Source organism: Centropristis striata, chromosome 24 (genome assembly GCF_030273125.1).
Source record: "Centropristis striata isolate RG_2023a ecotype Rhode Island chromosome 24, C.striata_1.0, whole genome shotgun sequence".
Lineage (NCBI taxonomy): Eukaryota > Metazoa > Chordata > Actinopteri > Perciformes > Serranidae > Centropristis > Centropristis striata.
This window is the reverse complement of record NC_081540.1, coordinates 5359943-5380824: the sequence shown is the minus strand read 5'-3', so window position 1 is coordinate 5380824 and position 20882 is coordinate 5359943. Positions and strand designations below refer to the sequence as shown.

Below are 20882 nucleotides of genomic sequence, written 5' to 3'. Positions count from 1 at the left end.
ATCCATCACTTTCCAAGGGCGTCTGTGCATTATTGTATGTGACAGGCAGAGGGGAGGGTAGGTAGGTATACGTGGTGAAAGAGTTCCCAAAGGACAGATGCAGTATTTGAGCTTATTGACGTTTTAGTCAAGGAGACCTCAAGATCATCTCTGAAACCCAGCTGATGCTCGTTCTGTTGACCCACATTACCTCCAGAATGCTGCGGTGCTTAAAAAAGGCTAATATTCCCTCCAGATAAAAATGAATATATCGTAGTGTTGTAGGAAAACAAGCTGTGATTAGGAGCCCTTTGGTGTCCGGATGGAAATTTACAAGATGTACGCGACCACACTGACAGCACCATGTGACCACAAACAGGTGGTACCCTCATTTCTATTCTGGGAACCATGTACAGTATTTGGGCAACTGCACTTGTCTGCCAATTCCATTAACACAAAGACCCAGTTTCAATGTTGACTACAGTGTCTGTTCATCTGGGTCCATTTTGTCACTGACTAAAAACATCAATCATGTTTCCATATTGACATAAGACTCAATAGACCAGAATGCAACACAAGACATGTTAGAATTAGCTTTTTCTATAGCAGAATAAGACTCTATGGGTTTAGTTTATACCCCTTCCCTGTGGTTTGCTGCAAGGCATTTTGGGAAATGAAAGAGGTCAAAGATAAAGATTCGACATGGCAGGTTAAAAGTACAATATTTAACCTTTCAGCAGTCAAATATTTAAAAATGACCAGACCTATGTTAAATGTTTTGTCCAGTTTCAAACCCAGAGATTGTTTTTAAAAATATCTAGAATTACTGTATTGTAAGCCTTGTTTCCTTACCTTAGTATAAAGGTTTTTGGTACCAAAAGTTAATCATTTTACAACATTAAAAAGGTGTTTATAGCAGTGCTCATGACGTGTTCAAACGTAAACATGATCATGTGATTTTTGTGGGATATCACACCAATCCTACTGCAAAAGTTTTCCTAAATCGTATCATATTATCACTGTGTATGCTTCAGGGTTGTGGTTTACTGCCAGAAGCTTTGGTCCAGTTTTAAGCCACATTTTTCCATTTTTTTTTTACAATTTTTGGTCATTTTTAACTATATATTTTTACTGGATGAAGGATTTTAGCCATCAGACGTCTCAAGTTATAACAAAACAAGCTGAGCTAATGTTAGCTGCAGCTGTCCTTTGTCCACCAAACGGCATTGGAGAAATACTTATTTTTTAACATGAAACTGCTTTATTAAGTGTTTTTACTAGTTTAATGTCCACCTGGTACATTAGTTCCTCGTAAAATCCTCTCAACTAAATAAATCTTTTCTGGGAGAATCGGTTTGCAGCGATGCAGTGATCTTTTTGACATCTTGTCTTTTGTTATTATTTTGATTGAGAGCAGTAGGAAATTACATTTTGTGCAACACACGTATAATAGCTCCTAAAAGCCATTACAGATTGATGATATCCTGTATCTAAATGGGTGAAATTTTCCTTTAAGATGCTTCTGCACAGGCTCTCTTTGGCCCAAATGTGTGGCTGCATCCAAGGGAGACTGGCAACGCTGCAGGCTATAGCAGCAGAATGCAGCACACACACACACACACACACACACACACACACACACACACACACACACAGGCAGTCAGCCTGGAAAAAACAGGACTGTAGAAGGGCACAGGGGCAGAGTGTGTAAACACCTCAGCTAATGTGATTTTTCTCACTGTCTCCTTTGCTGTGGGCCTTTGTATCTCAGCAAACTGCATTTATTTGGACATAAAGAAATGATAAGGATCAGAGGAAGGATAACAGATTAGCTAGACCTTTTTAAATCACATAAATACACAAAGCCAAAATCACAAATTGACTTGTTTTGCAACCCACGCAGGTAAAATCTCCACAATCTTTCGATTCAGCCAGATTTCGAATGGGGTCAAATGCATACGGTACGGAGATGGCAGCCAAATAGCAGAGCTATAATGTGTAAAATCCCCCCGTCCCTTTTCTCCTGGCAGTGTAGTGTCCTGGAGGCAGAGCTCCCACACAACAGACGGGACTCCCACCACACAGCCTGCAGGGTGGAGCTGTCTCACTGTAAAAAAAAAAAAAAATGCTGCCAGCAAAACAGAGTCCAATCACTCTGTCACAGAGGGGAGAGCTGATGCAGAACGCTGCTGTTTTCCCATTTTTTGTGTAAAATTAGCTGTGTTGGGGAAGTACCCTGAAGGCTGAGAGATGAGGCCTTGAGACCAGGAGGGTGTCTGTTCACACTACGAAAAAGATAGAAAAATGTGAATGTGGTGCATTATCGACCCTGTGGGGAAATCTAGTTTTCATTTTACCCGTTTGTTCTCCTGTGTTTTCTCATAAGGATCTGGCTGAAAGCACATTTATTTTTCTCTGGCTGTGTATGCCACAATGACTATGTGTATTATTCACAGATAATGAGGGAAACTATCACATCTGCTCGCTAGGAATAAACAGCTGGGTTCACTGGGTTTAATGGTTTTTCCGAATTTTGATTGCTTTGATAGAAAAACCTCTAGTTGTGTGGCTCGATCAATACCTGCTCACAATGTTCAGCCAATATGGCACCTGAAGGCTCATTTTCTCTGAGAAATGAGTGAAATGTGTACAAAGCATAAAGAATAACGATAATAAGGTGTGCTCCCACGTCACCTTGGGATCAAATTTGACTCCATGTGAGTTACAGGAGCCGTGACAGGCTGTTTATCGCGCTCACTGGAACCATTTTTGAGGCACATTTTTATTGAAACTGCTCCAATCAGCATATCGTTTCAAGTGTTGGGAATATATTAATAAGTAAATTATTCCTCCCAGTGCAACACTTTTACCGCTTCAAATTCCTCAGTAGGTATTTTAAAGGAAAGATATTACTTTCATGATAAGAAAGTCTCAATAAAAAAGCTGGAAACAAGTGATTAAAAAGGATATTCTAACTCCATTCCTTGAGTTTTATTTCTGAAATAAACTTGTTTACCCTTAGGCTTATGTTGCCCCGTGTATGCACGTAAAATATGGGGAGATCAGTTAAAAACATAGTGTATTCACTTAAATAACCATGTATGGCTATACATATATTGTATGTGGCGTATAATCATATACCAGTACAGTTTGGGGGTTTAATTGTTGCAAATAGAAAGAGATTGGAGAACAAAAAGCTAAAGCTTTAGCTTGTTGCACCTGTCTGGGAGTCTGATTTTAGGAAAACATTCAGATTATGGCTATTTTTCTCCCATCACATTTCACAAAAAACATACAAACAAACACATTAAGGTGTATATTTTACTATAAATTGACTAAAAGTGATCTTTTGATGCAGCATAGTCTAATCCTTTGTTAGAAAGCTCCCACTCTCCTGCACAATATTATGTGTTTTACATGTTCTATATGAATTACATTCAATATTTTATATTCAAAAAGGCATTTCCATTAAGAATGTATTAAAACCTTTAAAGGCTGTCTCTAAAAATGAGTTTTATCTCATAAATCTCAACTTCAGCTCCACTTACAGACATCAAACTGACCAGTTTTATTCCTTGCTAGATTCAATCATTCATAACCTGATTCATACAACATTTTGCTCATAAAAACATGAACTTTTGACAGTATTTCCCGGAGCTATAACAATTTCCTTCTGCAATAAACTTTGAATCTAATAAAATAATAACTTTGAAATTTGCTATACGCAATGTTCAGATTCATGTCCTGGGAAAATGTGCAAATTTGTGCCTATTTAGTGCCTCATTTGCATATCTAAACAAAACATTCAATCATTCATACCCTGATTTATGCAACATTTTGTTCATAACAACATGATTTTTATGGCTTTTGACAGTATTTTCTGATTTATGTAATGATAAAAGGTGATTTCCTTCTCTGAAAAACTTTGAATCTAATATATCATCAAAATAAAATTATAACTTTGAAATTTGCTTTATCCAATGTTCAGATTTATGTCCTGGGAATATGTGCAAATTTGTACCTATTTAATGCCTCATTTGCATGTCTAAACACAACATTTCAGAAAACTTTTAATGCAGAAAAATATTGTCTTAATGTAAACAACAAATAATAAAAATATTCAACATCATACCGATTCATGCAACATTTTGTTTATAATAACATGATTTTTTTATGGCTTTTGACAGTATTTTCTGATTTACGAAATGATAAAAGGTGATTTCCTTCTCTGAAAAACTTTGAATCATATATATCATCAAAATAAAATAATAACATTGAAATTTGCTATAAGCAATGGTCAGATTAATGTCCTGGGAAAATTTGTGAATTTGTGCCTATTTAATGCCTCATTTGCATATCTAAACATAACATTTCAGAAAACGTTTATTGCAGAACAATATTGTCTTAATGTAAACAACAAATAATAAAAATATTCAATCATTCATACCCTTATTCATGCAACATTTTGTTCATAATAACATGATTTTTATGGCTTTTGACAGTATTTTCTGACTTATAAAATGATTAAAGGGATATTTTCTTCTCTGAAAAACTTTGAATCTAATATGTCATCAAAATAAAATTACTTTATCCAATGATCAGATTTATGTCCTGGAAATATATGCAAATTGACCTGTAGTGCCCTCCTTCCTCTTCAGAATATTTTAATGTAAATTATTTAGGATATATTTGCTGTATGAGTTGTATTAAGAGTGCAGACCAAAGGGGGGCGCCCTGCAGGCCCAGCAGGCTGCTGTGTGGAGGCTCGCAGGAGGGATGAGCCTCCTGACGGGAGGAGAGCCGCTGCCATTGGCTCCTGCCACGTTATAAATACAGGCAAATGGCATTTACCGGCTCAGAGCAGGCGGAGACACCGGAGGAGGCACGAGCGCAGGGAGACACTTCTGTCGCGTTGCATCTCGACGATCCACACACACACACACACACAGGATTGGACTTTTATCTTTAATTCCGACTGAAATCAATGAAGGACAGACGGTCGTGTCAGAAACTATCTCTGAAATCCGGCATGGATCCCAGTCAGAGTGTGAAGTGTAAGATAGTGGTGGTGGGAGACAGCCAGTGCGGGAAGACTGCCCTGCTTCACGTGTTCGCCAAGGACTGTTTCCCCGAGGTGAGACCCTGCAAACCCCGCACACTCATTAACATGACGCTAATTAACCTGCCTTTTTATTAATACGCGCTGATGTCATGAATACCTCGTGCTTTTTATGGCGATGGCTGCGTCAGATTGGCCCCTATAATGATGAAGGACAAGAGTGTTACCTATATGATGCATGCATGCTTACAATAAATGCAGCTTTTAGTGCTAACAGTGCTGTAGCATTATGATTATAGCTATAGCTAGTTAATGTAAAGGTAATAACATATATTTTATATATTATTCTAGCCTTATTTTTCATCTAAGTTTACACTTATTTTGCTATTTTATTTCCTACAGACCTACGTCCCCACAGTGTTTGAAAACTACACAGCCAGTTTTGAAATCGATACGCAGAGGATTGAGCTCAGTTTGTGGGACACCTCAGGTAATTATGATTTCCATCACCTCCCTTGTTGTGTGCCTCATGTTGGGTGTCATTGCACATCAGTTATGGTGAAATGTCCGGGCATGCCTTTCCACACAGGTCACATGCACTAAACCTCTCCTGTGACCTCTGAGGACCTCAAAAATGCACTCTTTGCTGATTAGAAATGATAAAATAGTGCTTAAATTTCATCTGTGTGTGGCCATATCTTCACGAATTCAACCACAGCTGAGGTATTCCCCTACAAATATCCAAATCCCAAGCTACAAAGAGGCCTAGCCTTGCATTTTTGAATAATGAAATTAATCTGTGACCCATTTTAATCAATAAAGCTGGGTTAATCCTTCCTCATAGTCTGCTGTTCCTACAAGCCAGACACGTTTCCCCCTCAGATTAGGAAAGTGCTCACCTTTTGCCTACATTGAAATGTGCTGTATTATAGTTCGAGCGTCGTCACACGATCACATCAAAGAGCTGGATTTGATTTATGAATTCTTCCCCAGCTGAGAAAAGCCGAAACAGGAAAAGGAAGGATAATGATAGGCTGAATGGAGCGTTTTATTCATACATCTGGAGAACACACTTTGAAATTCTTCCCACTGCGTTTTTGGGAAAGTTTGGTTGTGCAACACGTGTACAGGCTCCCCAGCTTTTATCGCTCGTTGGTTGGACTTTGTGTCCAGGGTCCAAACCAGCTGCTGCGTCCCCCGTGAGTGTGTGTTCCTGTGTGTGTGTGTAAACAAACCCACTTTCCCATCCATCAATGCCCGAGGAGTGAATAGCACAGCAGCCAGGCGTGAGTGAGGCGTATGTTGCGTGTGTGAGCATGTGGTGTGTGTGTGTGTGTGTGATGGGCGGGGACCAGCCTACAGCCAGCTGTTGCGGGTCTTTTGCTTGGAATTCCTGAGCGATGTTTGAGTGACTCTAAAGATAAGTGTGAAACAAAGAAAACCTCCAGAATTGATTTTTGATATTTTGCATTTAGCAGTTGAAGCTGGTTTGAGCAGCAGAGAGTTAGAGTCCCTGCTCCTGCATTAATCAGGCTGCTTTCCAGGCTCAGCAACACTACAAGTGAGCAAAACAGGGAGGTCAAATTTCACATTCTTTCACCCCTACGGTGTGTGTGTGTACTGTAGAAGTGGAAAGGCGAAGAAATGAAAGTCGGCCAGAGTGAGAATTTTGTTTTATTGCACTGTGTTGGCCGGCCGCCTGGAGCCATTTTTCTTCTTCTCTCTGCTTCATAAAACAGCAAGGGGGAGACGCTGTTCCTATTAGATCAGTGGGGTGGAGATGGAGCCAGACCACCCCCCCCCAACACACACACACACACACACACACACACACACAATTCACCCCCACTCAATGCACACACACCCAGTGACTGATTGATACAGCCTTCGGCATGACTGGTCCCTTTGTAGAGACACCCATCGGCCATGGCCAATCCAATCGATCCCTTATCTCCTGAGGTGTGCAGGGGAGGACTACGTGTGTGTGTGTGTGGTGTTTGTGTGTGTGTGGTGTGTGTGTGTGTGACCCCAGCATGCACCAGGACAAAGACCAGGATGCCGAGATGAAGACAAACCAACCCCCTCCCTCACAAACACACACCTCCACACAGACACCGTGGTGGGTCTTTGTTCTGCATTGATGAGTGGCCTAATGGGATGGCTGGCGTGTGTGTGTATGTGTGTTTAAAAGGGAGGGTGATGGGAGTAATTCAGGTCATTAAGGTAAATGCCTGCCAGTTGCATTGCCTCCCATTTGTCTCCCACCCTCGCTTGTCTGTGCTAGCTCTGCTTCCCGGCCTCAGGGTGGGGCCCGGCGGGGCTGCCTTTGATGCCTCGCACGTCTTCCAGAGGAAGCGGTTTACGCTGTCTGTCTGTCTGTCTGCCTGCCTGCATGTCTAAATGAGCTGCAAAGGTGTTTGTACGAGAGGTAAACAGGAGGATAGGAAGGTAAACAGAACAGCCCCTGTGGCTCAGCGTCTGTGGGTTTGAGGCCTCTTCTCATTTTCGCAAACATCCATCTCAAAGCCCATAAGTAGGTAATCTCAGGCAGGGCTGCAACTAACGACTATTTTCATTTAAGTGTCAGGAAATAGCAAAAAACAACATCCATCACACTCTCCAATGGCCCAAAATGGTGTCTTTAAAGTCCTTCTCCATCCTAAAGAAGTCATTTATATTCATATACAACAGAGATAAGCAGCAAATACTCACATTTAAGGAACTGGAATATGTGGAATTGGTGATTTAGTGATTTTTTTTTGGCTGGCTTTGGCAGGCTGGATTCCTATAAGTGAATCAATTTAAAGTCACATGGAATTTGTTTGAATTAAAATGCGAACCATCAATCCCCCTGTTGTTGACAACATTATTTCCTCCTCTCGCCTGTGGGGCCTCGGCTTCCTCATTTGGGCAGCAAGCTAGCAGGTGAGTCAGCAGATTAGTTGCTGTTGTGGAGTGAGACAGCTGCTTTGTACATAGTCTGTCTTATCTTTGTCTAACCCAGAATACTTCACACTGCTTCTCAGATGCTTTGTTGTTGGGATTGTCTGCTCAGGACAGCTTTGCTCTTAACTTTTCTCCATTTTTGTAGCATAAAACTAAGATTACTTGGTAGCAAATTACTTACCTGATGACTCAGTTGCTTCACTGGAATATTAATAGTGCTCTCTGATGGACCATAAAGAAAACCACTTCAAACAGGCTGTTAACTCAGCACTTACACAATACTTATGGCTAATATGTTTGCCAACATTTGCCTCCTTACACATCCGGCAAATATTGATTAACTGTAGCGTTAACCCCCTTTGAATCCTTTTTCATTCTGCCTGTAGATACCACTTAAAAACATGTTTACCATGTCACTCTTTTCACAATATCACCTATAAAACAGAGAGAATTATTCTGCCTTTTTGAATCCCAAAAACACAAAAAACATCAAATCTGACTTTAAAATACACAGTCATGCTCATTAAAGAATTTTAAATGTTGCAAATATGAACACAGGTTATCAAATATAACATGTAAGAGGTAAAATGAGAATAACATATATTTGATACTAAATATATTTGACCTTATCTCCAGTTTTACTTGGTCCGTCATCATAAAACAAAAACGTTTTGATGACGTTGCCTCATATTTATGTCATGAGATTTGATCACATTGGCTGATCTGTAAGAGAAAATCAATCACTCATGCTTAAGCTCTGGTTTGTTGTTTACTGGCCACATTATATCCACAAGCTAGATGCTAACTTGTATCTCTGCTGATGCATTTATGAAAGCTTTTAACTCTGGAAACAGCTTCTAGTTACAACTGGAAATGATGCTTGAGGAGCGAGAAAGAACCCTTAAAACCAAAATTGCTGATCTTTTAAATTTTCTGTCAATCAGCTAATCGTTTCAGCGCTAATCCCAGGCTCATGGAAGATTGGTTCAATCAGATTTGACACCTTTGCACTGGTGAAATATTCATAATGTGCTTAAGTTGGCGTGGACTGCGAGAATCAGCTCAGTGCTTCAGAAATCAGGCTGCGCTGTTTGTTCCAACTTTCTTAGGCAATTTCCCAAAGCTAGGACCAATAAAAGATTCAATAAAATGTGAGCAGAGAAACACAGGAACTCATTTTCACATCAAGACTCCCAAAGAAACCCACGTTCTGGACCCCATGGATCTCTTTTGACAATATTTATCTCGGGGAACCGCACAGGAAAGTTGTTTTTTGTTGAATTGAACAGCTGCTGAGTGAAATTAAAAGATGACCCACTTTGCAAAACAGGAACTCAGATATAAGAAGTTTTTTTTAAAAGAAGATGCAGAGTGATAGAAGATAAAACGGCCTGGATTATCATTTCCTTTCTGTGGCTTGGAGAGCTTTTTGCATGTGCTGTTTCCTGCTGTAATGCCGGACAGCTGAACTGTGGGACTTTTTCCATGAGCTCCTCTGCTGCTCTCACACACTGAGCCCCCACCATTCTTGTGTCGGCGGCCATTGTTGCATTGGATCACATTTCTGGGCTCAGCGAATTGGAGCCGCATGTCTGGCATTCCTCAGACTAAAGGTTTCTACTTCCTCCTCTACAAAGACCCCTATTGTACCGAGCAGGCCTGGATCCCTTAAAGAGTGAAAGAGAAGTGGCGTGGTTCACTAAAGCCCTACCTCGTTTCCAAGGGAAATTGAATCACGTTGGAATTTGCCGAATGGCGAGAGAGCCTTGTGTATAAAGTAAAGGACGGTGGATTCCTGGAGGATTAATAGACTTCCTGTCTACTTATGTCATGGAAGGACTTTCTGTGTGATGTTACACCTGACTCTATAGTGTCTGCTCTTGACACTGAACACCGTGCCCTCCTGGCTCCGTGTCCTGTTTAAATGCAATTCAACTTGTTTTTGTATTCATTCACTCTTTGAATGTCACTAATGGCACCTCCAGAGTATGAGAAGAGAGGACAGGAGGGAGGGCATTTCAGGGTAACTTTCCGCTTGTTACATGCATTGTGGCTTTTCAAAATAAAACCTCTGTGTTCACAGGGAATGGTTAATTTAAGGCAATAAAATAAAGTAGACTGTGGTTAAGGTAAAAGAACAAGGTTGGGGTAAAAAATAAAAGTGAATAAATTTTTTTACGCTCGTTTGAGGAACAGTTAATGAGCTAAAAGGGAGATGGAAACATTTTTTCCGAATAAGTTCTAACGTAGCGAAAATTGATGGGCTCTGACATGAAAGAAAAATGATAAATCTCTCCCCATTTTCTTTCCGATCAGCAACCTCTTTGTGTTGTTTTCTCTCCTTCTTCTCCCGTTTACTTACAACACATACACTGCCACCTTCTGGCCAAAGTACGTCACTGCAGCTTAGTTTATTTGCTCTAAACCAGCTGGTGGAAATTCACATTTTCTTTCATGCATCATTTCAAAAATGTTGATACAAAACTTGCTTCAACTTTAATGAAAACACAACTGCTGTTTCTTGGTTTCACATGGGGCAGAAACACAGATCTCTGGGGTCAAATTTGGGGGATTTGTTTTGCTGTTTTCTCAAATTAACTGCAGACATAATTGGGCAAGGCAGCTCATCTCTAAAATGAGTATCCGCTCCATAAATCCCATACTGGTCAGGCTCTCATCGTGTCATATTGTAATCAAATAATAAGAGCTTTTAGGCTCTTTTCAGATCTGACGTGACGGTGTTTGCAGCAGCAGATACCTTGGTAACCACAGCAACTACAGCTGATGTTGGTTCAGGTTACTTCAGTTTAAATTTCCTCTTTGTCTTCTCTTCTGTGTTTGCGTGTCTGGCCTGTGAGATGTTACATATTCAGGCTGCATGATGAGCGATGGCTGGACGTGCCTGTCTCTGTTTGTTGTTTCCACAGGTGTCCCCGAAGGCCTGACGCCTCTCCACACACATTCTAACACACACATGCTCTGGCCGCCCCTCAGCTATGTTAGCTATGCAGTAAATCAGCAGGCCTGCAGACCTGCTGCCATACCTCCAGACTGTTGGCCGCAGCTGGCTTACCTCAGGACTGATAAAGAACATTACCATGTCCAGGCTTCCTACAGAAACAGGCGCGTTTTAAACATTATGGGATATTCTAGAAACTAATTCCAGACAGGAAATATCAGGGTTTTTTTGTCTTTTGGCGGAAGTCGGAGAACATCTGGGAATTTGAATATTGAGTCACATTACATGAATAGAGCCGAATGTAACTCGTTTCATGTGCATTAAGTGAGCTCAGCTGTTGTGGAAATGAGCCTGAAAAAGCACATTAGCTAACCAGGAAGGAAGGAAGGACGGTTTTACATTTTGGAAGAGTTTCTGTGAAGTCATGGAAAGTAATTTGTTTTTTTATATAATAGGACCACAGTGGACGTTTGGTATTGTCTCACAATATACTGCATCCTCTCATGTGATTTGCTGGGAGAGAGATTTGTGTTTAAGAGCAGGCGAGGGGGCTGGAGAGTGTTTGTCAGTGTGTGTTTTAAAGGGCGGACAGGGAGGACAGGGTGTGTGTCTTCCAGATTTAGAGATCCTGTGGGAGAACAATGACAGGAGCTAATTAGATGACAGTCACCAGGTCTGTGTGTGTGTGTGTGTGTGTGTGTGCGGCAGCTCTGGGTTTTCCTCTTATCTTTCCGGTTGGCAGGAAGATGACCTCAAAGCAGTTTCAGAAGCAGGCTTAATGCAGTTACACTGTGAACTGCAGACACGAAAGACACGAAAAGACAAGAAAGAAAAGAAGGAAAGAAAGGAAACGTCTCTTATTAAAAGTCTCCTGAAAGCCATTAACAGCCCAGCACGCACTCTTCAACACGCCACATGCAAATTTTTATCCTCCGTGAAAAGTTTGTATTGTATGCAGCTTGAAATGGTTTGCAGGGAGATGCACTCAAGAGGATTCGAAGCTATAAATACTTTAATCTCCAGGTGAATCCACTGGAATATGTGCAGAGACGCAGTGGAACCACATGCACTGCACCCAGACACTCAGATATGTGTGTCTCCCCACATTGGGCTGGTCAAAACAATCAATTCATTGTAAAATGTCAACCGACTCTACAGCTCGGCCTTTCACTCGCAGGGTTATTTTCCCACTGATTGGTTCCAGGCAGTGAGGGCTGGGGGAAAAAAAGAAAAACCTTCAAACAATGCAATGCGGTTGTGATTGATTGTGAGACAGCCATGAAAAATTGGAAATAAATTCTTGCGGGGGGATCCCACATTCCTCCCCGGCTTGTACTTCCTGTGTCGATGATAGCAGCTCGGAGCTGGGCCTTTCTGTTTAGGTGGTGTCACCTATCAGACCGCTTTCCAACAGATCCTCGGGGAGCTGCTGGGAAAGCACAGAGTCGTTGGGAAATAACAAGCATCTGAAACACATTATGTTCAGATCAAGACATCAAAATAATTTATCCTGTGTAGTTCCTGGCGTCCATACCTCACTGGATTTCAGTGAGATTGGAATAGTAAAATGCGTCAAGACAGAAATTAGCTGCATTCTGGATGGACTGTTTGTATCAACATCTGGGAAAGTGATACTGTGGAAATCAGGGACTGAGCCAGTTGAGAAAATGTCTTGAAACCAATCGGCCCTGATAAAATCAAGGGCGGACTCTCATTTTTACATGTTATAAGTTATTTAGCAAAACTACAAAACTGTTGCATGTTGGCGTGTAAACAAACCAACCAAATGAGCCAAATATGGTTTGTTAGATTTGCTATTTAAAAAGTTTGAATGGGCCAAAAAGAGTTTGCATCAGCTAGCAGTCGGAGTCTCTTGTAAACTTTGAAGCACATAAGCAGCTTGAAATTTAACTTCAGGTAACCTAAGATTACAGGACGTCTAGTTTAGCAGCCAAAGGTGAAACAGTGAAGCTGCTAGCAGGATCATTTAGATGATATTTAGATTTATTATAAGCATGACTTACGAGCTCTCATCACTTAATATAATTCCGCTTTTAAATGCAATAATTAGGGCAATGGAAATATAATTTGTTATAGCACAGCAAAGTAGGGTTTACAGCGTAAAAGTAATGTGTTTCAAGCTCCGGATGAGTTGTCAAGTTCATTGAATTTGGGCAAAATATTAATATGAAGTCTTATTTGAATTAATACATCATGCAAATATAACTTTGTGTCACGCAATGGGCGTACAGTTTAGACATCCATCTTCTTCTCTGGAGCAAACTAAAGAAGGTATTCCAAGTTTTGGATGGTTTGTCGTTGGTTGGATGTAGCAATGACCTCATCGTCCCGTTTCAGCCCCTCTCAGACGACTCTGGCTCACGCGCTGGGAACATATGATGGTGGAGAAAGATACGGTTCAGGTTTCTATACGCCTTTTGTGTACATTTATTGTGTTAACATCAGCTAGTGTCATGCTTTGTTGTGCGCGGCCCGGGCCTGGAAGGAAGCGCAGATTGTATAAACGGTGTCGTCTCCCATCCAGACTGTTTAGATTAGGAACACTAGATCCTGATTCTGTGTGTGTGTGTGTGTGTGTGTGTGTGTGTGTGTGTGTGTGTGTGTGTGTGTGTGTGTGTGTGTGTGACATTGCATTCCTGGCTTTTCTCCATGGCAGTGTTTAGAAAAGGACCTCCCAGGGGAACCTTCAGTTACCAAAAACAAAATTCTCCAGATTCTTGGCAGCGGGTTGTGTGTGGTCAGCTCTTGCTTGTCATGTGATCTTGACTCACCTTGACATGACGCCACCCTGCGCCCCCCCTCCCCTCTCTTCCTCCCCGGAGACCTTTCAGTCTGTCGGAGAGAGATGGGCGTCTCCCTCACACATGGTTTCAATTTTGAGTGTGGGAGTCATTTCTCGCTCTCGCTCAGTTTTCAGAGAATTTCTTCAACAAGTGATCCCGCCGTAGTCAGCACATTTTTTCGACTGATGCTGCATTATTTGTTTTTCTCGCCTGGTTGCTATGGATTATGGCTGAGCTGCAATTATGCCTTATGAGAATAACTGTCAGAGTTGAATGCGATGATCTGGCTGCGTTCATGCATTCAAGAAAATATGCCTGTGGTTTTCTGTATATTTAAGTTGCCCCTCACTTCAGTGCAGGTATTTCCTGTTTCAGTTACATATGTTGGCCTCTCTCTGGAAAAAAGTTCCTTTTACCATCAAAAGTTGCTTTACACACATTTCTATACACATCGTGCAGTACTGCATCAGAAAAGCTGCAAAATTTAATGAAAAAAACATATTTTTTTAGCCTTTTTTGCCTTTTTTTGCCGAATATATTCTGACCTAGTGAACATGTAACTGGTGACTGATCAGCTGTTTTGCAGGAAACATGACTATTGCTGGCTGACATGGAAGACCAATTAAAACTTGCCCAATTGAAGCACATTCCTGAACAACTCCCACAATTTTCCCCTCATAAATGTGGTTGTATGGCGTCAACGTCTGACCAAACTATGCCTAACCTACGCCTAGTTTATTTGCTCTTTTTTCCCAATATTGCCTTAAAATTTGCTGGACAATTGGCTGCAGTCTAGTGAGGACATTTACTGGTGTATGTGCCTGGGAAAAACCTGTTTGTGTGTACATATCCTTGGCCTTTTGTTCCAATGTTTGACCTGCTCGTTTCATCTGTTTCAGGATCTCCGTACTACGACAACGTGAGGCCCCTCTCCTACCCCGACTCCGATGCCGTCCTCATCTGTTTCGACATCAGTCGCCCTGAAACTCTCGACAGCGTGTTGAAAAAGGTTTGTTGCTCTCGCTGACACCTTCATTAAAGAGGCGATCATTAAGCCTTTGATAAGCATTCCTCCACTGTAAAGATTTCGTTTGATCCGTCCACAGTCAAACGGTTTGTCCGTGGCCTCGGTCACATCAGGTCTTGTGATGTGAGGATGTAAAGCTGTGGTGTGACTGTAGGGTCGCTGGGTTAAATCCCTGTAGCGGCTGCTGAAAGGAAGCATTGCTGGTGGTTAACATGTAATGACTGTGGTCATACTGGCTGACTTCCACGTGCGTACTGAACATAAAAGGAGACATACAGCATCAGGCGTCTGACTCACAGAAGGCTGTCATGGCAGTTAGAAAAAGGTTGCTAAAGATGTAAAACCATTGTTTTTCGATGGTGAAACACCTGGAATGTGCTCTTTTTTGTAAGGAACTTCCTGTTTTTGTGGTTTTACGACCAACTTAAATAACAAACAGGTTCACTGTTTTTTTCCAGTAACCGTCTGTGATTTAAGCGTCTAGATTAGAGTTAGCATTGGTCTCATTGGCATCTGGTCAAGTGGTGTTTGTGCAGACAGAATGTGACAGACATACTGTGCAAAACAACTTCCTCTTTGGATGTTGATGAACTTGATCCCCTGACCAGCCAGCCAGCCAGCCAGCCAGCCAGCCCTGAGGCACATTAGCCTCAGATTAAAGCCCCTGGAGAAATACCATCGATCACAGAGCATTTATTGTTGTCAGGGAGGAAACATGGGGATTATTTGTAGTTCCTTTCCAGGGTTCAAAGCGTGAGGGGCTCCAGGAAGTGGAAGCTTTAACCTTTGTACTTAAAGGACGGATGACGGGGGGGTAGAACTCATGGGATGTTGTCTGAGGTCAACATACATATTTGAACACATATTTGAACAGTTGAATCATCATTTCCATACGTGGTATAATTGGAAAGGGCCGGCTAAATATTGATCTTCTGCAACAGGGTTGGATAATTGCCCACTTGTTTCCACTCGTCACTCAGGATACATTGTTTTTTTTACCTCTGAATATTACATGACGCAAGTTCTTTGTCTTCCTCCACAGTGGAAAGGAGAAATCCAAGAGTTTTGTCCCAACACTAAGATGCTGTTGGTTGGATGTAAGTCCGACCTGCGCACCGACCTGAGCACGCTGGTGGAGCTCTCCAACCACAGACAGACACCAGTCTCTTACGACCAGGTACGCACATTTAAAGTGTTATTATAATACATTATAAAGTAAAATGATAAAGTTGATTATGACTGGCTGAGCCGTGTCCGAAGCAGTTGTAAAATACTCTATAACCACATGCCTGTGACTACATTATATCTGCATGATATTGGTATAACTTTGTGGTAATATATAAGTAATTTTGATTTACTGGGAGGCTTAAGTTTAGATGACTGGTATAAAGAGATAAATGGGATAGAGGAGAAAGATGAAGACAGACTATTGAGAGAGAATTCGAAGAGACTAAATAATTAGAAATCGGTACATTTAGATCCGGTGCTTGATTGGTACAAGAGCACAATTAATCCAGATAATTGTTAGTAATCAAACCCCAATCAATAAGCACGCATGTCAACTATTCTGCTAAATGACCTTGTTTGGTGGAAGAGTTGCTGTGTGTTTATTTTATGTACTCTTGCTGCTAAGTCAACTTAGCTAGTGGTTACAGCTACGCCAGTTCTCTTAAAGTGACAGTACACAATTATAAAACAATATACAAAAATGGCCTGTTCCAGACTTTAAACGTATTCTTAACATTCTCAATGTATCAAAATATGTACTCATTATGTACAGTTACAATTATGTACACTTGTGTATTATATACAGTGTAATAAGTTCAGTTAATTATCTGACTTCAAAATCTTATGACTCAAAAATGAAAGAATAGAATTAAAATACTATAACAAAACACAAGCTTATCTTTGTCTCAAACAGATATATGTACCAAACCTTTTAAAGAACAATAAGCTGTGATTTCAGACCTGCTAACAACGCCCCTTCGCTGTTCTGCAGCCTTTTGGGGCTTATTGCTTCCGTTTAAACAGCAGGCGTTTGAATGAAACATGCAATTAGTGCAAGTAGTTCTATGACTGAAGTCATTCATGACTAATCGCTCATTGTACTAATTGATCCCTAAGAGAGAAAATCCTGTCATTGTTGACGCAGGTTGTTGACCTGACGTTTGAGCCGTTTCTTCCGGCGCTGACCATATTTGACCTCTTCCTCCTCCTCCTCCTCCTCAGGGTTCCAGCATGGCCAAGCAGCTCTCGGCGCCCTACATCGAGTGCTCGGCTCAGCAGTCGGAGAACAGCGTCAGAGACATTTTCCACGTGGCCACATTGGCTTGCATCAACAAGAACAGCAAAAATTGCAAGCGCAGTAAGACCACCCGCGGAAACAAGAGGATTTCACACATGCCCGGTAGGCCCGACTTGGCGGCCGTGGCCTCGGACCTCCGGAAGGACAAAGCCAAAAGTTGCTCGGTCATGTGACTGATCAGACTGAGGAGGATTAGACTGGGAACGAGGACAGAGCACAGTGCAAGCAGGAAGCTACGGGCCGACGCTCTTTCCTGCATGTTAAAGACCCCTAAATTGGGGTTTTATAAGCTTCAATTCATGTACATGTTACTGGAATACTCTGCACCAGTGCAAACTCAAAGCGTAGTAGCGTCCCAACCCATGTGGCCCCCCCTCCCCGCCCCACCAGATGAGGAAGCTATCTGTCAGCGAGCTACCTGCTCGGGGAAGTGACCCGCTTCCTCTGGGAGGACGGGGCGGATGCGTTCGAGGCTCTCCACACCAACAGGAAATGAGCAGGAGTGATGTCATTAGGAGACGCTCGATTGTGAAGGAAGGGTTTAAAGAACATGTGATCTTTTGAGTCAGAGCCAAAGCCGGCGATGGGGGGTTTGCTGCCTGGGAACAAAAAAAAGAAAAAGAGAGGAGCTGCTGTTGTTTGTGCTGGATCAAAGACTGTTTGCTCGGAGGGCTTATACACCAACTCGTCACTGTAGTTTGGAAGTGATTCACTCTCACCCTGCTCCTGTAACTGTTAGTCTGTGTGCAGAGGACATTAGAAGAGGAATTTCTTAGTCCTGACAAAGGAAAAACCTGACGCTGTTTGTCCCCCGTCTCTGATTTGTTGTCGGTATAATGTGAAGTCATTGGTGTAACTGCATCATTGTTTTATTTTAAGCTTCATCCTCATGAGTTGCAACCACGAACAGCTGATCCGAGGAGCTGATTCTTTGAGTTTAAACTGCCTGTTTGTAGCAGTCAGACCGCCATTCTGTGCCCCTTTTATTTCACAGCTATAGATGCATAAAAGACTCTGGAGACGGAACTGTTCTCCACACTGACAGGTTTATGGACCGCTTTAGCAGAATGACTCAAAGCTTTAATCAGCCTCCAACAATCCCTCAAGTCTGTGTTTATATGCAAATGCAACTTGGCCCTTCAATTAGTGACAGTGTTTTGAATTTATAAAAACACAAATAACTTGCATAACAAGTTTTAAAACGCTTAATGGATCCTTAATGGGCAGAAAAGCAACACATATCAAGTAAAAAATGTGACTAATTGTGTAAAATTAGAACGTCCTAACAGGCTGACAGCCAGTTTGAGCTATGAGTCATTTTCCCACTGCACTTTAGGGAGGGAGTGGAAATGTAAGCAACAATTAAAAGCTTGTTTATTAGCCTGTGAAAACATCACAGCTCTCTGCTTTGCATTTCCCTGAAGTGTTCTCATAGAGGCCCGGTCACACCAGCAACTTCTCTGATAATCAGTTCATAGTTTTAGTTCTAACTTCATCACTAATAGACTAAATGATTAACCAGCAGTATAATCGTTGAGTGATCGGAGATAATTGCGCTGACATGATACACAATAGTGTGAACTCAGTGGTGGGGCTTTGGGGGAGCAGAGCTGCAAGGATGCATTCAGACCACATTTGCATTTGATGCGGTGGAAACGCCAGTAATCCCATTTATTTAAGTGTGGGGGAGTGCAGGAAAAAAATGCAATGCCCTGTGGTGGAAAAGACTCAACTTTGAGAAAACTGGCCATTCATGCAACCAACAAGTACAGTAAATATCACGACTGTGCAAAACCAACTGACTTACCATACAGGAAAGTTAAAAAAAACTGTAGTCGTGTTTCCAGTAACAAATTTCTCTGAGCATTTTCAAGATTTGCATGAGAAAAGCTAGATGGAAACACCAAAATTGATACAAGCTTTTACGCTCACTTGAGGTGTTTTTTGTCTTTTTAGAAAAATAGTTAATACAGGAGATGGAAACATTTTTTTCCTGACGTAGCAAACATTTAACTGACTGATCAGCTGTTTCCTCTGACATGAAAGAACAATTAGAAGTTGAATCTAATTCCTGAAGACTTCTCTCCATTTTCTCTCTTTTTGTTGTTGTTTTCTCTCTTCTTCACCTGTTTACTAGCCTACAGCGACACATCACACTGCCATCTGCTGACCAAAGGACGTTACTGCAGCTTTGTTTATTCGCTCTGATGGAAACCTCCCGAATTCACACTGTCTTTAATGCCACATTTCTAAATTTTGCTTCTTTGACTGTAATGGAAACAGCTTTTTTCTGACAGAAAACTGTAACTGTGAAATATAAATTGTACTTGTGATGCATTGGGAATTGCTGGTGTTGTAACATTTAGGATTTGAAACCCAACTCGTGAATATCTTTTCTTGAAAAATATCCGATGAAATTGCACCAATCACCTTCTAAAGTAAAATAATTCTGCTCTTTCACTCTCTGGTGTAACCGGGCCTGAATTTAAAATTTTTCCTTCATGGTTTTGAAAGTTTATTAGGTCATTTTAAGTGTTTGGGTTCCCAACATATTGTAAACAATTTGAAAATTAGACTTTTCTAAAGTCTCCGTGTTGTTTACAGTGTAAATTTGTGTTTTTTTCCCTCCAACGGTGCAATTAAGAAGCTGTTTAAATATCAAACGTATTGATGCACTTTTAATGTCCCAGTTATCTTGTTAAAATGCCAATGCTGTCACATTTGGCAGCTGCGTGGCCCAACTCTTATCTTGATTTTTTCTAATCTGTTGTCTCTTCCCTTTGTACATTCTCATGTTTTCTTGAATGTTGATGTCACCTTCAAATGTCTTTTGCCAATGTTGTTGCCGCAATATTTATTGAATTATATATTTTCCCTTTAGAATAAATGCAAATGGAATTGAAGAGAGCTGTGTGTTTTCTGTTCTTTGTGAGAAAACTTGAAGTGTTGCATCATTTTTCCTCTCATATGAAGCTCGCCTGTCTTCCATTTGAAGCAAATTGATCGTGTTGATGCAGCCGCAGATCAGATTTTTCTGACCATTGCGTCACCACATTTCACACCTTGACGGCAATCATTTCTCCACACAAGTTCTGGCTGCTTTTTAAGGATTTGCAATGGCTTGAAACTTTTGAGTGGGTGTGTGCATACAGGTTGTTTCAGTTGTAAACCTGAAGCTCTTTTGTGTAAACAGAAGAATCTGATTCAGGCCGAGCAGGTAAATCAGATGTGACCTTCAGCAGCTGTGATGGAAACACTTTAATTCCAGTCACATCTGTGCGTTTCTGTTAAGAGCTCTGCAATCATAGCGGTATTACACAGGTGCCTGCTTTCTCCCACTTTAATTGGACTCCCTCATGAAGAAATGCAAAATGTTTCCATGGAGCCACTGCACCGTTTCAGAGTGTATTATAGCTTTAAAATGTCTATACAGCAGCTTGAGAGACTGAAATGCTGCAAGAATTTGTCCGAATTTGCAGCTGATATGTATTCGACCTTGCATAATATTGACTGACTAATATTCTTTACACATACCTGTGATGTATTGTCATAATTTCACAGGTACAGCTTATATAAGATGTTAATTTCCTGACGTGCAGCTGTATTGTGCTGGTGGTTTTCAGTCTCTATAACAAAAGCTTAAGTGCACAAACACACCTGCAGTCTAAAGTAGAATGGAGATGAAATGTGAGCTTATTGATGCCTGGGTGGAGGAAAATTTGGGTGGAGACAAAGTCTAGTTGTGTCAACAGTTGTGTAAATCCTCTGCTGGGCCTGCATGACTGAATTAGCCTAATTTAATT

At 41.3% G+C, this 20882-nt stretch overlaps 1 protein-coding gene across 1 annotated transcript; it reads left to right on the top strand.

The window, feature by feature from the left end:
- The first annotated feature begins 4848 nt into the window (after positions 1–4848).
- Positions 4849–19469, top strand: rnd3a (Rho family GTPase 3a). Its single transcript, XM_059327888.1, has 5 exons — positions 4849–5113; positions 5441–5528; positions 14647–14756; positions 15817–15951; positions 17004–19469. Exons 1-5 carry the CDS (start codon positions 4964–4966, stop codon positions 17250–17252), a joined length of 732 nt encoding a protein of 243 aa, XP_059183871.1. The 5' UTR covers positions 4849–4963; the 3' UTR covers positions 17253–19469.
- Positions 19470–20882: the final 1413 nt, after the last annotated feature.

Coding starts and splice junctions, on each gene's coding strand:
- rnd3a (XM_059327888.1), top strand. CDS start 4,964: ATGAAGGACAGACGGTCGTGTCAGAAACTATCTCTGAAATCCGGCATG. Junction 14,757..15,816: donor TCGACAGCGTGTTGAAAAAG/GTTTGTTGCTCT, acceptor CTTCCTCCACAG/TGGAAAGGAGAAATCCAAGA. Junction 15,952..17,003: donor CACCAGTCTCTTACGACCAG/GTACGCACATTT, acceptor CCTCCTCCTCAG/GGTTCCAGCATGGCCAAGCA.